The sequence below is a fragment of the Arvicola amphibius genome, chromosome 5 (genome assembly GCF_903992535.2).
Source record: "Arvicola amphibius chromosome 5, mArvAmp1.2, whole genome shotgun sequence".
In the NCBI taxonomy this organism is placed as follows: domain Eukaryota; kingdom Metazoa; phylum Chordata; class Mammalia; order Rodentia; family Cricetidae; genus Arvicola; species Arvicola amphibius.
In genome coordinates this window covers 14,658,713-14,671,663 of record NC_052051.1, presented here as the reverse complement: position 1 = coordinate 14,671,663, position 12,951 = coordinate 14,658,713, and the positions used below count along the sequence as shown (strand labels likewise).

At 52.6% G+C, this 12,951-nt stretch overlaps 1 protein-coding gene across 3 annotated transcripts in view; it reads right to left on the bottom strand.

The window, feature by feature from the left end:
* Rims4 (regulating synaptic membrane exocytosis 4) overlaps positions 1-10,170 on the bottom strand; it is a 56,895-nt gene extending 46,725 nt beyond the window's left edge. For all 3 annotated transcript variants that reach the window (XM_038331535.1, XM_038331536.1, XM_038331537.1), the window contains exon 1: positions 10,074-10,170. In XM_038331535.1, the coding sequence (XP_038187463.1) occupies positions 10,074-10,170 (97 nt within the window). The remainder of the gene's footprint in view (positions 1-10,073) is intronic.
* Positions 10,171-12,951: the final 2,781 nt, after the last annotated feature.

Sequence of the window (12,951 nt, the reverse complement as noted above, 5' to 3'; positions counted from 1 at the left end):
CTAATTTTAGAATCTGCACACACGAATGTCCAAAATCCATTATTTTTTAAGTATTTATTTATTTATTATGTATACAACATTCTGTCTGTGTGTATGCCTGCAGGCCAGAAGAGGGCGCCAGACCTCATTACAGATGGTTGTGAGCCACCATGTGGTTGCTGGGAATTGAACTCAGGACCTTTGGAAGAGCAGGCAATGCTCTTAACCACTGAGCCATCTCTCCAGCCCCCAAAATCCATTATTTTTTTAAAAAATTGGTTTTTTCTTTGTTTGTTCGTTTTTGAGATAAGTCTTTCTTTGTAGCCCTGGCTGTTCTGAAACTTACTCTGTAGATCAGGTTGGCCTCGTACTCAGAGATCTGCCTGCCTCTGCCTCCTGTGTGCTTTCCTAAAAAATTATTTAATGATCCATCCGCCAAAGACCAGCTTAAAAGGAACTCTGAATGAAAGAACGTGGGGTGGGAAATAAGTGGGGGGTGAGATCTTTTCTTTGTAGGAGGTTCTGCTCTTGTGGAAACGAAGACTAACAGGGAAGACGTTTGGAAGACGGGGTACCGAGTCCTGGGGGCCCCTGGGGAGAGGGCTCAGTACACTGCTCTCTATGTAAAGACTTGAGTGTAACCTCCAAAACACCCATAAAAACCATGAGGTGGTGGTGCAACCTTGTACCTCCCAGTACAGGAGGGGCAGACAGGAGTGTGCCTGGGGCTCACTGTTTGGCCAGCCTGGCCTAACTGGAAAGCTCCAGACCAATGAGAAACTCTGACTTAAAAACAAAACAATGTAAAATGGATGTCCCTGAAGAACAACGCCCAAGGTTGTCCACTGGCTTCCAGGACTCATGGGCACACACATGCACCCACATGAATACACACACACACAACCACACGTGGCCAGAGGAAACACCAAGATTCATGACTGTTCAGACCCCTAAGGCAGCCTCTCAGGCTCCAGGGGCACACAGTAAACCATCATCCAGCCAGGCCCAGGCAATGCCACCCCAGTCTGTGGCATGCTCCCACCCTCCCGCCTTTCAGCCAGCCGCGCATGTGCATCGCCTCATTCCAGGAAGCCAGGAAGGGCAGCAGTTTCTGTTTCTCCACATGTGGTACAGACAGCCTCAGACTGTCACAGGATCTCGATTTTTGTGCAGCATTTTGTAACACACAAGACTGAAGCCCAGGCCAGTTACCTACAATGGATTCACAGTTGGCATGGGGCAGCGATGTAGACCCAGGTCGCTGCTACCCAAGCCACCCCTCCAAGAGAGCACTCCATCTGCTTAGGTCACACCCCACCAGCAGACTAGCTCTAGGTACCTCGACTTGCTTTTTGGAGTTGTATTTGGGCCAGATAAGAAATTTATTACCATGGAAGGTCCACCTCCTGCTAAACATTCCCTAGACACTGGCCGTCCTGTCTCAGAAGCATCTCAACAAACTGACTCAGCCAGCCCCTTGGCACCACTTCGCAGCAGTATGTTTCTAGGCCTATGATCACTTTGACTTACTTCTTCCGAGTCGAGGCTGTCCTCGAATGAACTGTGTGTATGCACACATGGCCCTGCCTACTTTTCTTCAGTGCAGCACAGGGCAGTGCCCTGCTCCATCTGTCCCTCCAAGATCCCAGGGTTGCCTGTGTCCAGCCCTCAGCTTGCTGCATCTTCTAAGTCACACTGCTGCATTCATCGCTGGGTCACGGGGCTTCCCAGAAGCTCCAGGGAGCTCGCTGTAAGTCTCACACAGCTGAGGTTCTTCTGGCCCTCAGAGACCAGGAAGAAACAAGAGGGCCTGTAGACAACAGCCAGCGCTGAAGCCGAAGATGCGGGGAGATGCATTCAAAGGCCATCATTTGAGCTGGGGAGATGGCTCTGGCAGTTAAAGTCCTTGCCACAAAAGCATGAGAACCTGAGTTTGAGCCCCAGGACCTACATAAAAAGCCACATATGGTAGACATGTTTGTAATCCCTGGGCTGGGAAAGTGGAGACAGGCAGATTCCTGGGGTCCAATGGCTGACCAACCATGTTGAGTTCCAAGTCACTGAGAGACCCTGACTCAAAAACAAGATAGATAGTGCCTGAGGAACATCATCTAAGGTTGACCTATGGCCTCTATACATTCATGTGCATGTACACATACACACACACACACACACACACACACACACACACACAAACCTAGAGAAAGAGAGGGATGGACAGACAGGCAGGCAGAGACAGAGACCAAGACAGAGAGACAAACAGAGAGGGGAAGGGAGAAAGAGAGAGGTGGGGAGATGGTGAGCAGCAAGGCTCTCAAGGACTGTCCCACACTGAATAAGAATCCCTGGATCTGCCAGGCAGTGGTGGTGCAAGCTTTAATCCCAGCACTAGGGAGGCAGAGGCAGGCAGATCTCTGTGAGTTTGAGACCTACCTCGTCTACAGAGTGAGTTCCACAGCTCCAAAGCTACTGAGAAACCCCATCTCGAAAAACAAAACAAAACCTGGATCACAGGCAGTCGCCTGTGAACAGACCTAGGTAATCCTGGAGCTCATTACTCAAATTGATGGGACAACCACAGCAGTCACCACTGCTAAAACCTGCTGTAAACTGGGTACCAGACACACAATCACAGAGGCCACAGCCCTCCATGTCCAGCTCTGGAGATGTACGTTATATAATTTGTCCCTTGCAGCAATCTTTGAGGTGTCTTCTATGACCATGGCCCATCTTACAGAGGAGAAATTAGGTGCAGAGAGGTGAAGAGGCTTGGCCCAGGGTCCCCAAGGTCAATGTGAGTTAAAAGAAGCAGGGATGACAGAAGCAAGGGTCCGCAGACAGCCTCATTCTCTCTTCCCCACCCTGGAAGCCCCCAGGGTCCCTCTCAGTTCTGTCAGCCTGAGAAGCTATGGAGCTGGGTCCAGTGAGGAAGAAGAAGAGGAAGGCAAACAAGATGAGCAGCAAGAGACCTGCCTGGCTCCGCAGTACTCCCCACCTTCAGCCCCAAGGAAGCCAGGCTGTGCACTCCAAGTCATAGCCACCTGCTCCCAAGGATGGGTCTGTCCTTCACTCAGGGGGCCCTTCTTTCCCCACACTGGACCTCAGTTCCCCCACCAGATACCCCTGATCACTCTGTCTGCCTTCTGTTCTCTGGGTCACCCTGACCTCAGGGCCTCTGCCCTGGACTACCTACCTGGAAGAGCTGGACTCGGACTCCATTGTCATTTAGGCTTCAACCCTGCTGTCACTGAACCTCAGTTTTCCCTGACAACTTGGTGTTATCTCCTCACTCATCACTTAACATAATCTGAAAATATGTATTTTCAATTGATTACATAGTTATTGTCTATATGCCTCAGGCCAGGACACAGCTCCCATATTAGAGCAGAAACCATGTCTGACTCATTCCCCAATACATCTCTAGCACCTAGAATGAAGTTTGGCACTGAATAACTTAATGAATAAAGGCCAAAAAGCTCAACAGACAAAACTCTAGACCATTAACATGTGACCTTGGCAAGCCACTCTGCCTGCCTGAGCCTCAGTTTCCTTCTTTGCCTAGTGAGGCGAACGAACCACCCACTACTTTTCAACGGTCCTTTCAGGACAGCTTGTCTTAGAAAGCCAGACCTGGAACCCACCCAGTTTGGTCCATCCAAAGCAGGCAGCTAGCCAGGGTCCCGGCAGTGCCTCCCCTGTCCCCACCTCCACCTGTGTCCCTGCCCAGCCACCCAGCCCTCTCACTCCCCCACCTCAGAAACTGTTAATGAAGTACGCACTGCTCAATGCAGTTACAATTACGGGGGCTAAGAATAAGGCGCTGACATCAGTTTCCAAGTGAATCAGAAGGGGAGGGGGGAGGAAGGAGGAAGAAGGAGGGAGGAGGGGAGTGGTGCTCCAGAGCTGTCAAGTAGAAATAGCACAGCGTTAAATATAATCTAGTCCTGGCCTACATCGTTCTGCAGAGGCAGGTGACGGCTGGGCCCTCAGGGCCAGGGAAGACAACTGGATCCTTCAAGGAGGTCACGCAACCACAGCTGCCGCTGGCCAACTGATGGGGACCATCCAGGAATGGTGGTCTGTAGCAGGTTGCCAGTCCCTGGAGTGCTTACATAAGCCAAACAGGCCCCAGTACCCTGGCCTTTGTCATTTGCTCTTGTGACAGCCCCTTCCCACATGGGAATTCATCTCCAGAGCTGGAAGGTGGCCTCCAGGCAAGCATGGCTGGGCTGAGATCATCATCCGTGGATGGCTCCCGCTGACTAGGATTTGGCATCTGTAAAATGGGCATGAATGTAGCAGCAGCCAGCACCTCAGGTGATACAGAAATCCATGAGATCGTGGAAAGCAGTGGACACCACAACAGAAGCCCTTCAGATATTTTTTTAAACCATCCTGAGAGATACTCCAAGATCATTATCCCTCCTTAAACCCTGAACTCAGGAAGATGAAGGGATTTGCTTGAGGCCACGGGTCATGGAGTCAAATTCAAGCTCTAGGATCTTTTCACGAAGACAGTGACTGGTGTGGCCCTGAGAACCGAAGGGGCTCTGCCCTGATAGCTTTTGAAGGGTATGCTAATGATGGCTGTGGGGTAGAAAAGCAGCTGGGTGGGGGTGCTGCCTTCCAGTTCCACTTTCCTCCACAGTCCAAGTGCCCCCAACTCAGCCTCCAGCCAGAGCATTGGAGAGTGGCAAGGAGGGAGGCAGGGTCTCTTGCTCCAAAGGGAACCAACTAGATGAATCTTTCCTTCCCCACCTGGTGGGAAAGGGGGAGGAGTGGAGGACAGCTGCAAACCAAGAAAGTTGGAGCCCAAGCAGGGGACTGAAGAAAAGAGCCCTGGAGGTCAGAGAAAACCCTAGCAGCAGTACACGTGTGTGTGTGTGCGTGTGCATGTGTGTGTGTGTGTCCTTGCGCCAGGCTTTCCCAAGATGATTCCTTCAGGATAACTTGCTTCAAGTGCCTCGGTCTACAAGCTCACCTTATTGCTCAACTTGAACTACAAAGGCATTCGGCTTGATACACTAAAAGGCTTCAGTTTTCCCCCAACAAGAAGAATTCTGCCCAGCTCCCAGATTTACAGATGATTACGAAGCTGGGTGTGGCAGTGCAGACCTGTAATCCAAGTGCTCAGGAAGCTGAGGCAGAAGGATCACACATTTGAGGAAAGACTGGGCTACACAGTGAATGCCTGGCCAGCTCCAGCTACTTAGTGAGACCCTTTTTCAAAAACAAACAAGGAGATTACAGTTCTAGGTGGTAAGCTGGGGGTGTGGGTAATAGATGGTAGAAAAGAAAAGGAGCACAGGATGTAACCTCCCCTGGGGTGAGGGAAGTGAGGAAGGTAGAGGAGGCTCCAGAGCCGAGACTCAAGCTTTAAGGTACCCGCCCGCCCCCCCCATGAAAATATGGGGGGACTGGAGCCTCCCTGTATCATGCACACAGCCCAACCCCCCTTCTGGAGCTGAAGGACTCACTCTGTTCCCACCATTTTTAGGGGAAGGAGCATTTTGTAGGACACTTCGTTTCCCAGATGAAGCTCGGGTCAAATTTCAAGGACAAAAGTTAGCACTTGGCCTGGGAAAGAAAACTCCGCCAAATCCTGTAAATTTGGGAGGGAGGGTGAGATTTCAGTGTGGTCATTCCAGGTGCCTGGGGGTGCTGGCAGGAACTGGAACCCTGATTCCTCCTGCCAAGATCTGTCTGGCAGGAAATGGGTGGCTTCACAACCTCGAAGTAACTCAAACAACCACCTCCATTTCCCCTCTGTTCAAAAGCGGGGGTGGGGATGCGGGCTGTGGTACTAGTTTGTGGATCCCACCCACCATGCTCCCCTCAAAAAGATTTGGTCTGAACGGAAGAGGGAGGTGCCAGGAAAGGCATTCCAGCCCAGAGATGTGGCCTTAACTGCTAGAAGAGGGACTGGTAGCCGGCTGGTGTTGCCATGGTAACTTCCTCCCTGAGCTGGATCGAAGCATCCATCCTATGGGCAAATCAGAGCTGGCTCCTCCAGCTTCTCCGCCCTTCTCCTGGGCGGGCGGGGGAGAGCTAGACGCCAAATCACTTGGTCAGGCTCAGGGACACTAGCCTCAGGTCCAGACCCCGATAAAACAACTTCTTTTGGTATCGACTAGAAAGGGGGATATACCCCTGTTCCCAACTATACCCCCAGGGAACCAGCCTGGGAATGTGCTACACACAAACTCATTAGAAAGAGGAGGGAAATGAGAAGCCAGACTGCTTCCTACCTTCCTGTGGCTTGTGAGTCCCCTGAAATACCCACCCTTGCGGCACTTCCAAGAAAGTGAGCCCAGCTCTACCTTTGTAAACTATGATGCAACTAAATTAGTCTATTAAAATGATGACAGCTAACGTTATGAAAATCAGGATTTTCTTTGCCCAAATGCACAGGAGTCTTCTCCATGGCCATGCTCAGAGACAACTCTCATTTGTTAGTGAGACAGACCAACACTAGAATGTACTGAAGCCCACTTCATGCCAGGCACCATTGCATTAGCAAGCAGCATGATTAAAAACAAGTGTGTTTGGATCATTTTCCCAGATTTAAACCCTAACTCCTTCACTTCCTGGGTAAATGACCTTGAGTGAATTACTCTGCCTAGACCTCAGTTTCCTTATCAGAAAATGGGGGCATTAAAAAGGATATTAATTTTATGGAGGTGTTATGAGGAAAGATCAAAATAAATGCCTAGAAAGACATGCAGCATATGGCAATAATTTAAAAAACATTGACCTGATGGAATCTAACTGGGAGTACTACTATTTTCTTCCTCATGTAGGTGAGAAGAAGGTCACATGTCTAGCTCCTTCCCACCCTAGTTGCAAACCCATGGCCAGTAAGGCTGAGCAACAAAGACATGGACATCAGTACCCAAGTCTCCTCGCTAAAGCCCCAGCGTCCTTGGGAACAAGGCAAGGCAGCAGCAACATAAGACATGCACCCGGAACACACGAGGGAAGACTCCTCTTGACAGGCATTGTAGCAACCCTGCAGTGGTTCTTTCCTTGGGCTCAAGGGTGTTGGAAAGACACGGGAAGAGAAGGCAGCTTCTTCTTCTTACCCCACTGCCCAACACTTCTAAGTCCAAAGCAGGGATGTGATCTGTCCCATTTAAAGCCCAGATGAAAAGTCTACTCCTCAGCCTATGACTCAGGGAGCTAGCTGGAGACAGCATGAGAGCCTTGAAGATGTCTCTGGCCTAATCTAAGGGATGGGAAAAGATATCTCGAGAAGAATCGCAAACAGCAACAAACAGGAGGCTCCCAGATGAGCACGAAGCCTGTCAGGGACACACTTCAAAATGGAGCCACCAAGGACAGACTGACAGTAAAGGGGGCCACTGGGAGAGGGGAGGAAGTCAGGAGGAGTCAAGTCTGAGCTGGCCTCCTCTGGCTAAGCCAATCCCAGTCCAGGACCCCAGAACCTATTCCAACTGCCTTTAGATGTTAGCTCAGCTCAGTACTGTTTTAAAGGAAATAGGCCCAAGTTAAGAGGAAACGAATGAATGAGAAGATCAAGCGAAATTAAGCATCAGGACAATGGTTCTTACTTCCCATTCTTACCAGCCCCTCATTATTCTTCCAGATATAAAAGCAGACTTTCTCCTCCTCCTTCCCAAGCTCGAGACAGCCTTAGGCATGAGCAGGTGGCCTGAGATGCCCAAGCAGAGCCCTGGGCTGCCAACCGCTCCCCAAGGCCTCCTCACCTGGGAACCATTTTCTGCACTGTGAGATCTAGCTTTTTAAAAATCCTCCTCCAGAAAGAGAAGCCACTGGTGTTCTGAGGAGAGCTGGAAAGCTGGAAACCTGGTTCTGCTCTCAACTTTGGGCAGGAGACACCAGATGACCTTGGGTTTTACACACACACACACACACATACACACACACATACACACACGGGCTTCAGTCATTCACACACATTCTCACGGATACACAATCCCCACCCTGTGGATTTGGGGCCTAGGAGGGCTGAAGATGGTCTCTTACGAGTGAAACACAGGATTTAAAGAAACTCACTTGGGAAGGGGGAATTAGACTGGCATTTAGAAATACTGTTAATACTCTCAGCGAAGCTGTCCTTGACTCAAGTGAAGCCTAGAGAGAGTCCTGCAGTAGGAGTCAAGGTCCCTGACCCACAACCTGCAGCATGATTGGAGAAAAACCAAACCATGCCTGACTCGGATGCTCCCACACTCCCGGGGTTCCTGCCCAGCTTGCCTCTTGAGACCCAAGTAAGTGGCCTGCTGAACTTTAGGAGAGCAACCTGACATCTTTTCAGGGATGGAAGCCTGCTCCCTCCACAGATGTTCCAAGACACCACCACCCCTGCCACCCCATCGCTGTAGGGAGCCTGATTTCCTCCCTCTCTGAGTTAGCTGCTGTAGAGGTCACCACACTGGGGACCCCTCCCCAATTCCACCTCACCTGGTCCTGTCTAGAATAATAATACAACATTCCTCGGCTATTTGAGGGGAGAAGGTGAGCTCCTTGGCCTCAGTTGTTTGATGTGTTAGACGGTGAGTACCTAGGCTGAATGTGTCACAACCATCTTCACCCCCAACTCCTGCCTCCAGGGCAGTAGAAAATTCTCTCACGCACTACCTCACCCACCCGCAGACTCTGGGGAGCTTTCCTTTCCCCATTGGTCACCCACAGGTGAGCACCCATGACCCACCACTCTGCCACAAAACAGAACCCAGACAGAAAGCTCCAGCCAGCAGGGAGCTGAAAGCTGAGCTCTTGAATTCCTTAAATTGTGCAGCAAAATTCTGGGGTAATGCATACATGCTTTTTTTTTTTCCTTTTGAGAGAAAATCCGTGTTTTAATCAGTATCGAACCCACTTGTTCCAACACAGATACACACTCCTCCTCTCCGCCCCTCATTGACTTCAAACACTCAAATTATCAGTTCGAGAACCATTTCACGCCACCCTCCCATCACACGGAGCCTCATCTCCGAGGCGGCGTCACCTGCATTTCACAAGTGAGGAAACTGAGGGTCCCGATGGCATGACTTGTCCAAGGTCACAGCTATGGAATAAAGGAATAAAGATTGGAATCTGAGTCCAACTCCTAGTCTTGGCACTCTTTGGAGGACCTCTCACCCAAATCTTCAAGGTACCCCACCTGTTGTTGGATTCCCTGCTTTACCACAAAACCAAACTCACAGCTCTCTGTACCCTCTGCCTGGTCCCAGGATCGGAGAGCTGGTTTCCTCCCCACCCCTGGGCTGTGGCTGCCATGGGGGGGGGGGGGTTGGTTTTGGTTTGTTTGGTTTGGTTTTCTTGTTTTTGTAGGCCTAGGAGCAGAAGGTTTGAGTTGCGGGTTGGTAGCTGGGTTCAGCCCATCCAGAAAGGGTACTCTAGGGACAAGGGCACCCGAGTCAGGGGCACACACTGGAAGGTGCGCTGGTGTAGTTAGCACTTACGCTGCCTTCCACCTCCCTGGGGAGGAAAGAGGAAAGGCCAGCAGACACCGGGCCAGTTCTGTGCGGCCCGCCCCAATCTGAAGAGAGTCTGGAGCCTCAGCCTGTGGGGGAAGGGAATGAGAGACAAACGGGCACTCAAGGCTTTGGCCTCTGAACAGGGGTCTTAAACGGGGAGCCTCCGGATGCGGCTAAGACAAAGACCTCAGAGAGGTAAGGTCTGCGTACCACCTCCAACAGACGGCAGGGAGGCACGTCGGAAGCCCAGGGGTGAGGCGGCCTAAACCCTAAGATCTGATTAGGGGCCATATACTAGACTTAGGTGGTGGCAAGTCGGGTCGCCGGGGAGTCCTGTAGGTACACATAAATAGGAAGAGTTGAGTCCAGGCGACCCAAGGGCCCACCTGCGCTAGAAGGATGCGTGCAGATGATCAACGGGTTCCTGGGGCGGAGGGGCAGGACCAGAGCTTATCCTAGATCCCTGGGGTCCCGAGGGAGTGGAAAGGACCCCTGGATACCTATCCGGGCGGGACCGGGAGTGCAGTGGAGACAGTAGTCGCCTCTCCCGGGCGCCCCGGGTCCCCGAGGGTCCCAGGCATCTGTATCCCGGGACAGCCTCCCGGGGTGGGTGGACCGAGGCGCGCTCACCTGCGTCCTCATCATCGAAGGAGTTCATGCACGGGAAGTAGATGGCGAGCGCCTCGAAGGAGGCGGACAGGCTGAGGCGGCTCTGTGAGCGCTCCATGCCCGCACCCGCGCCAGGAGCCTCGGCCGCGGCGGCGGCGGGCGGCTTGGGCAGCTTGGCCGCCCCATTCTTGACGCGGAGTACGGCGCGCGGCGTGGTGGCGGCGACCCGGGGCTCCGCGGGCGGGAGGCTGGGCTGGCGGCAGGGCACAGAGGGCCGGACGCTGGCGGCGCGTGCAACTGGAGACGCGCGGTGCTCGCGGCGGTGGTGGTGGCGGCGGCGGCGGCGGCAGCGGTGGCGGTGGTGGTGGCGGCGGTGGTGGCGGCGCAGCGCGCTCTGGACCGCGGCGCCCCCAGCCTGCTTACCGCGCGGGGCGGGCCGGAGCCGAGCGCCGCAGCCAATCGCCGCGGCCCGGGGGAGGGGGCGCCGCGGGCGGGGCGTGGGAGCCGCGAGGGTGCGGGCTGCGCTGCCGCTGCCAACCCGGCAGGTGCATGAGCCCGCCGCAAGGCTGTCTGCGCCCTGCTTCTGCGGTTGAACCCCCAGTGGCCGCTCTCACCCATGACTGTGAGTCCTCAGACCCCGCTCCAGAGGCAGGTGGCCAGTCACCCCATTCAAGCAGGCCTCACCCAGAGACCCAGATGTGTCCAGAGGGACACAGTCCAAGAAATCAAAAGAAAAACACCTGCCAGATCCCCCTAGGACTTCAGTACAGACCGAGATCCTCAGATGCACAATCAAGATGTATTCACTGGGCAAGAGAGATCTTGGCTCCCTCACACTCGGGGGTCGGAGGGACAACTGAGCAGACACACCCTTGTAGACACCTGAACAAACATTCTATAGGCACACAGAGACTCCTAGAGACATAGTGTAGATGCACTAACCGGTAACTTCAGAGGGTACACAGAGACCTGCAGAGTCACAGGGAGCAACAGGCAGAACATGTGTCCTCCCACCCAGTGGAGACCCTCTGACCCCACAGACGTTTAGACAGGCACACACCTTCGCATGAACCCACACTTAAAGTTTGCAGACACCCTGGAAGTCTCTCTCACACACAGAACATAGTCCCAGACCACCTTAGACACTTAGCACCCCTCCTCCTGCGGTGACCTGTGTGTCAAAAAGTGGGACAGTCGCCCTCAGAACGTTCATACCTACAGACACAGCCGTACAGACTGAGTCACTCTCGGGGATGGATTCATTCTGATGCAGACACCCTCAGACTCAAGATCTGAGCCGTCGCTGCAGCTCACACTGGCACACACTCCTGTGACATACCCTGATGGTCACAGTCCCTGGAATCACACCCACAGGCTCAGTTACCAGAGCCTGGGTAGAGACAGACAGACTGACTAGCAACTCCCTGCTGCCCTCCCTCCTAAAGCGGCTTCCCCTTTCCAGCCGCTCCCATCCCTCTCCAGGAAGCAACCATCTGAGGTGGCCTCAGAAAGACAGCTTGGTCCCTTCTTTCCAAGGGGCCTAGAGCAAAGCCTCTGTCTCACTGACCTATTTCCTCATCCTTGTGATGGCAGCAGGAACCCGCCATTCTGGATGGGTGTGAGTATTTCTTTTCTGCTGCTTCATAGTCAACCAAATAGCTTAAAGCAACAGATCCTTATTAGTGTACAATCTGTCTAGATCGGAAGTCTGGGCAATTCATCTGGGTTCTCTAGATTATTGCAAAGTGTTAGCCCGGTGAGGCTGTTTTTGCAGACTCTGGAGCAAGATCTGATTCCATCATTCAGGATGCCAGTGGGATTCAGTTCCTGGTGCCTGTAGGACTAAAGGCCACGTCTGCCGGCAGCTCAACACCTGCAAATATGGTCCTCTGTGCTCTTGCACATGGGCTCTCTGGCCTCAGAAACCACTGCAGGAATGCCAAGCCCTTCCCATCCTTTGATCTCTCTAACTGCCCACTGGGTTATCCCCCAAAGGACAGCCTTTCTTTATCCTTTATATTGCCACATAACCTCATCGTGGCGGCGATGTCTTTCCCTAGTTCCACACATGGTCAAAGGGGATGATGCAAGGTGGGGAATCCCTGAACCATCCTTGCAGTTCTGTCACCTCACCGATTGCCTGGGACAAAGAAGGCACCCCTGAGGCCTCTTCCCCTTCCCAGGAATCATACTCTGGCCTTGAGAGCCGTAGATGCCAGAGTGGTCTGCACACAGCCACCCCGCTCTTTCCAGGCTTTCAGACACCGTACCCGCCCCCCTCGGTGACTCCTATCCTCTGTACCCAAAATATACCCAGCATACTTCTCTGCCATAAACCTTCATGGTTCTCATCGCATTCAGAGTCCGAGTCCAGCATCTACAAGGCCCTAACTTTGTGTTCTGCTCCTCTTTGTCCACATCCCCCCCTACACAGCCCTGTGGCTCACTTGGCTTCAAACCCATTGGGATTTCTCTTCCCTCTGCCAGAAGCACTCTCGGGAAAGCCACAGGGCTTTCTCTCATGGATATTCACTCAAATATCACTTCTGCAGTAACGGCTCCCCTCATGGCCACCTCCCTGAGATGACAAATTCTCCCCATCCTTATTTTCTGTGTAGCTCTGGTAGCCATCTGATCCATCATGCCTGCAGACAATGGATGTTTCTCGTGTTTATTAATTCTTTCTATCTACCCAGCCAGAGCCTAGTAGGATACCTGGCAAAAAGGAAAAAAAAAAAGCTATACTTGTTTAATTGTAAGGTGGATGAATGAAGCCTCAATACCAGCTTATGAAGGGGGTGTCCACTGGCCATGTGAGAAAGCCATCCTGGGGCCCTCCTCCATTTTTACAGAGCACTGAGATTTATAGCAGGAACCTGATGTTCCCAAGGTCACAGGG